This window comes from Triticum urartu, chromosome 3, assembly GCF_003073215.2.
Source record: "Triticum urartu cultivar G1812 chromosome 3, Tu2.1, whole genome shotgun sequence".
NCBI classification, from domain to species: domain Eukaryota; kingdom Viridiplantae; phylum Streptophyta; class Magnoliopsida; order Poales; family Poaceae; genus Triticum; species Triticum urartu.
The window spans coordinates 716,811,384-716,816,132 of record NC_053024.1 but is presented as its reverse complement, the minus strand read 5'-3'; the positions used below and the strand labels follow the sequence as shown (position 1 = coordinate 716,816,132).

At 53.6% G+C, this 4,749-nt stretch overlaps 1 protein-coding gene across 1 annotated transcript; it reads left to right on the top strand.

The window, feature by feature from the left end:
* Positions 1 to 495: 495 nt before the first annotated feature.
* On the top strand, positions 496 to 2,321 carry LOC125546150 (phospholipase A1-Igamma1, chloroplastic-like). The gene has a single exon (XM_048710314.1). It carries the CDS (start codon positions 581 to 583, stop codon positions 2,132 to 2,134), a length of 1,554 nt encoding a protein of 517 aa, XP_048566271.1. The 5' UTR covers positions 496 to 580; the 3' UTR covers positions 2,135 to 2,321.
* The last annotated feature ends 2,428 nt before the right edge of the window (positions 2,322 to 4,749 follow it).

Genomic DNA, 4,749 nt, shown 5'->3' with positions numbered 1-4,749 from the left:
CGCGAGGGATTTGACAAATTAGGAAATGAAAATAATGACAAAACTACCCCGCTAATCAACGGCTGAGATGATTCAATACTACTCGCTTTCAAAGGTAGTATGATGCACCGTAAAAAATCTCAATTTCTAAATTTATTTCAGAATTTCCGACGATGCGCTTTCAGTGGGAGGAGCCGTTTTCATCGACGATTAGGCGTCTATGATGGCTTCGTAAATCTCAAGATGATATGTCGATTCAGTCTCTCGGAGGTGTTCATAGGAGTAGGTGTGCGTTCATAGGGATGAATATATGCGCATATGTATGAGTCAGTACTATGTTAAAAAAAATGATTCACAAAGCTAGCTAGGTGCATGCACATCTCAAAACCGAAATAAAGAAAAGCTTTCTGCATGCATGTGCATCGGCGCATGTGGACCCTCCTGAAAGATCAGCTGTCAGCCTGGCCAGTGTACCACACGGACAGGTGTACTGTATATATACACCAGACCAGACCCAACTGTTAAACCTCACACGTCACAAATCACAATTCATAGCGCACAAGTACGTTCGTGCATAGTACATCTCGCGAGGACAGTAACAATGGCCATGTCCTCCAACCTCGCCCGCTCCCTCCCGGACAGCCCTGCCGGGGACTTGCGTCCGGCGTCGCTGCTCTCGAAGATGGCGAGCCGTGGCCGACGCCCGTCTCAGCTAGTCACCTCCGCGGTGTCGGCCGACGAAGCGCCGGCCAACATGTCGCCCGGCTCCGTGGTCGGAGACATGGAGCGCGGCACTCTCGCCGAGAAGACAGGCCGCTCCGACGGCCAGCTGACGTCGCGGTGGCGGGAGCTCCACGGCAGCAACGACTGGCAGGGGCTACTGGACCCCATCGACACGGTGCTCCGGGGAGAGCTCATCCGGTACGGCGAGTTCGCGCAGGCCTGCTACGACTCCTTTGACTACGACCGCTTCTCCCGCTACTCCGGCAGCTGCAAGTACCCGACGCGCACCTTCTTCCAGGACGTGGGTCTTGCCGGCGTCGGCTACGAGGTCACCCGGTACCTCTACGCCACATGTCACCCAAGCTACCCAAACTTCAGCATCTGGAAGCACAACCCGGGCGACGACAAGCTGTGGAGCGAGTCCGCCACTTTCGTCGGCTTCGTCGCCGTGTCCACGGATGAGGAGACGGCGCGCATTGGACGTCGGGACATCGCCGTCGCCTGGCGCGGCACCGTGACCCGGCTGGAGTGGGTGTCCGACCTGACGGCGATGCTGAAGCCGCTCACTGCATGTGGGGTGCCGTGCCCCGACCCGAGCGTGAAGGTGGAGAGGGGGTTCGTCGACCTATACATCGGCAAGGACCCGACGTGCCGGTTCAGCAGCTACTCGGCGCGCGAGCAGGTGCTCGCCGAGGTGCGGAAGCTGGTGGAGCGATACGCTGCGAGGGGCGAGGAGGTTGGCGTGACGGTCACCGGCCACAGCCTCGGCAGCGCGCTGGCCATGATCAGCGCCTTCGACATCGCCGAGAGTGGAGCCAACGTGTCTCCGTCGGCCGGCGGCAAGAAAGCGCCGGTGTGCGTCTTCTCCTTCGCCGGACCGCGCGTGGGGAACACCAGGTTCAAGGAGCGCTTCGAGGGGGAGCTGGGCGTGAAGGCGCTGCGCATCCGCAACGTGCACGACATGGTGCCCAAGGTGCCCGGTTTTCTGTTCAACGAGGTGATATTCCCGGCGGTGCTGCTGCGGGTGGCGGATGCGCTAAGGGTGCCGAGCGTGTACACCCACGTCGGCGTCGAGCTCGCGCTGGACCACATTGTGTCGCCATTCCTCAAACCCACCGGAGACCTGGCGAGCTACCACAACCTAGAGGCACACCTCCACCTGCTCGACGGCTACCGGGCACATGGCCAGCCGTTCGAGCTCGGTGGAAGGGACCCGGCGCTGGTCAACAAGGCCGCCGACTTTCTTAGAGACGAGCACATGGTGCCTCCCGGGTGGCGGCAGGAGGAGAATAAGGGCATGGTGAGGACGGAGGACGGACGATGGGCATTGCTGCAGCTTCCGAGGGATGTTGAAGCTCACCCGGTCCCGGATGACATCGACATCCACCTCGCTGCGCTCGGCCTCCTTGTGCAGGAGCAAGATGGTATATGATCGAGCACATGATTCATATAGCAAACCAAAGAGGATTCAGATTCTTTTCCAAGGATTTTCAATGTTTTGGAATGTAACTCTTTTGTGTGTTTATTGTCCTTTAGCTATTGCTGAAGTTTTAGTTTGATCTCGAGTTTGTATCAATGTTTTTGAACTCTTAAACATCTAAATTGTTTACATTTCTTCACATGTCCCTCTCATCGCTGTTATAGTCATTACATGGCAGCAGTTTCAGACACTAAAAACGAAATTCAAAAGCTAAATCATGTGTAGTACTAGTGATTCTTTAAACACTATGAATGCATATTATTTATAGTATTCCAGGACAATCATAGATCTCAGTATTTAAAAAAATTGCATGTTTTTAATGTCTATTTGGTCTATTTTGAATTTATCTCATATCTCAGTAACTTTATGAATAGAATACATGTTATTTTGAATGTCAATTTGCCCTAATTTTTTGTTTCCCATCTAGTATATAGCAAAAAAAAACTACCACATTACGGGTTAGGGCTGCAAAAAGCTACCACTTTTTTTTTTATAATTTTTAAAAATCTACCACAAAATTGGCTGGCTGTTTCAAAAAACACTAATGACTCGATGATTAAAATTAGATCCGGATTATGACAGGGCGGGCCCGCATGTTTGTTTGACCGCTAGGTTGACCCTTAAGTCTGATGTTATGACAAGTGGGCCCCCATGTCAGCTTCTTCTTTGCCCCTTCTTCCCTAGCACCACTGACCTCATTTTCCTCCGTCAATGGCCATCATCAAGGGGAGCCGCGTCTGAAGCCATCGGGAGGGGAGGCAGGGTAGGGGAGGAGGTGCACTTGAGACCGTCGGGAGGGGAGGATGAGCTCGCCGGCTCGAGCCCTGGCCAGATCAGGCTGCCCACGGCCGGAATGTGCGTCCATGGCTGACCATGGCGGGGCTGCCGATGCAGTAGTGAGCAGCAGCCGCAGCTACGGCGATGACAGCAGCGGCTGCGGGCAACAACAGTGAGCAGCAGCAGGCAGCAATGAAGAGCAGCAACGGCGGCCGAAGCTACGGTCCGCACCCTGTGCGCGGCGCTGGATGGGAGACCGACGGAGGTGCGGGAGGAGCTCCTCACGGCCAGCGGCCAGGGCAGCAAAGATCAGAGGTGGACCTAGCTCGCCGGCCGTCGACAGGACTCCTGTAGGTGTTGATGGCGCGGGGCGTCGTTCTCGCTCGCGCAAGCAGCTAGCGGCGGTGATGTGAATCGGGAGGACGGATGGTGTCCAGATGTGAGCAATTGCTGCTTGCCGCCGGCCATGGCCGCCGCAGCCACGGCCAGAGCAACGCTGGTAGACCAGCACATCGGCTCCGACGATGAGCTCCTGGTGAGGACCCGATTGCTTTTTTTATTTTTTTACAGAGACCCGATTGCTTTTTTTAAAATATAACAGGGACCGGATTGCTTTTTTAAAGATATTTGGTCCCCATCTGTCATAACCTGTCAACGGTCAACCTAACGTTTAATACTAACGGTCTACCTGGCGAGTGGGTCCGAGGTGTCATAATCTAGCTTAAAACTCAACTGCTCAACCATTAGTGTTTTTTGAAACAGCTAGCCAATTTTATGGTAGATTTTTTGAAAAAAAATAAGAAAAGTAGTAGTTTTTTGTAGCCCTAGCCCGTAATGTGGTAGTTTTTTTGCTATATACTTGTTTCCCATCAATATTTCTATCCTCTTGATTCTTGTATTCCTTATTTCAAAAGAATAGTTTTGATATATCTTTAAATTTAATAAAGTAAAGGAGTTTCTATGTTTCGTCCTCAGTTTTGTGAATACTGAATAGTTTTAATCTGCTTTCCTTGATTGTGCTTTCAAATGGCTAAATTCCTAATAAAATCTTCTAAATTGCTATAGCAATGAGGAATGCATGCAAAAGACTAGCTTAAGACTAGTCACACTGGAAGTAACATAGGTGGTAACTTCACATTTATCTAGACAAACTATATGACATGGCAAGTAATTAATGATGAAAGAGATGCAAGTAGTAACATAGCTAGTTATTAGGGCATCTCCAGCCGCGCCCCAGGAAGCCCCCCACGGTCACTTTTTCATCGCCGACAGCAAAAAAAGTCTCCAGTCACGCCCCCAGGATCACATTTTTCGCCGGATTCGTCAAAGTTTAGCGTCGGCAGTCTCACCCCAAACCCAGTCCCCCGGGAAGCATCTGGGAGCGCCGACAATGTGTTTATGCATGCAAAGGCCCACATGCAGCCTCTCTCCTCTCACTTTTCACCTGACACACCCACGAGCTCTCTCTCTCTCCTCGTCTTTTCTTCCACCAACCGCACCGCTCGCCGTCTCTTGTCGCCGTGCTCGCCGCCGGGGCCGCCCTACGTGCCTGCTCGCGCGCACGTCCTGAGCCGCGGCAGCTCGTCCGCCGGCATGTGGCCGTGGCGTGGCCGGGTAGGAGCTCGCTGCGTGTGGCCATAGCGTGTGGGCGGGCGGGCAGGCGGGCGCGGCGCTGCCTGGGCGGACGGGCGTGGCGGCTTCAGCCCCGTCTACAAGGCAAGCGACCAGCAACCTCCTCCTCCTCCTTGTTGCTCACGCCGTCATCCTCGCGCGGTGCCTCGGCGACGCCG

Coding starts and splice junctions, on each gene's coding strand:
- LOC125546150 (XM_048710314.1), top strand. CDS start 581: ATGGCCATGTCCTCCAACCTCGCCCGCTCCCTCCCGGACAGCCCTGCC.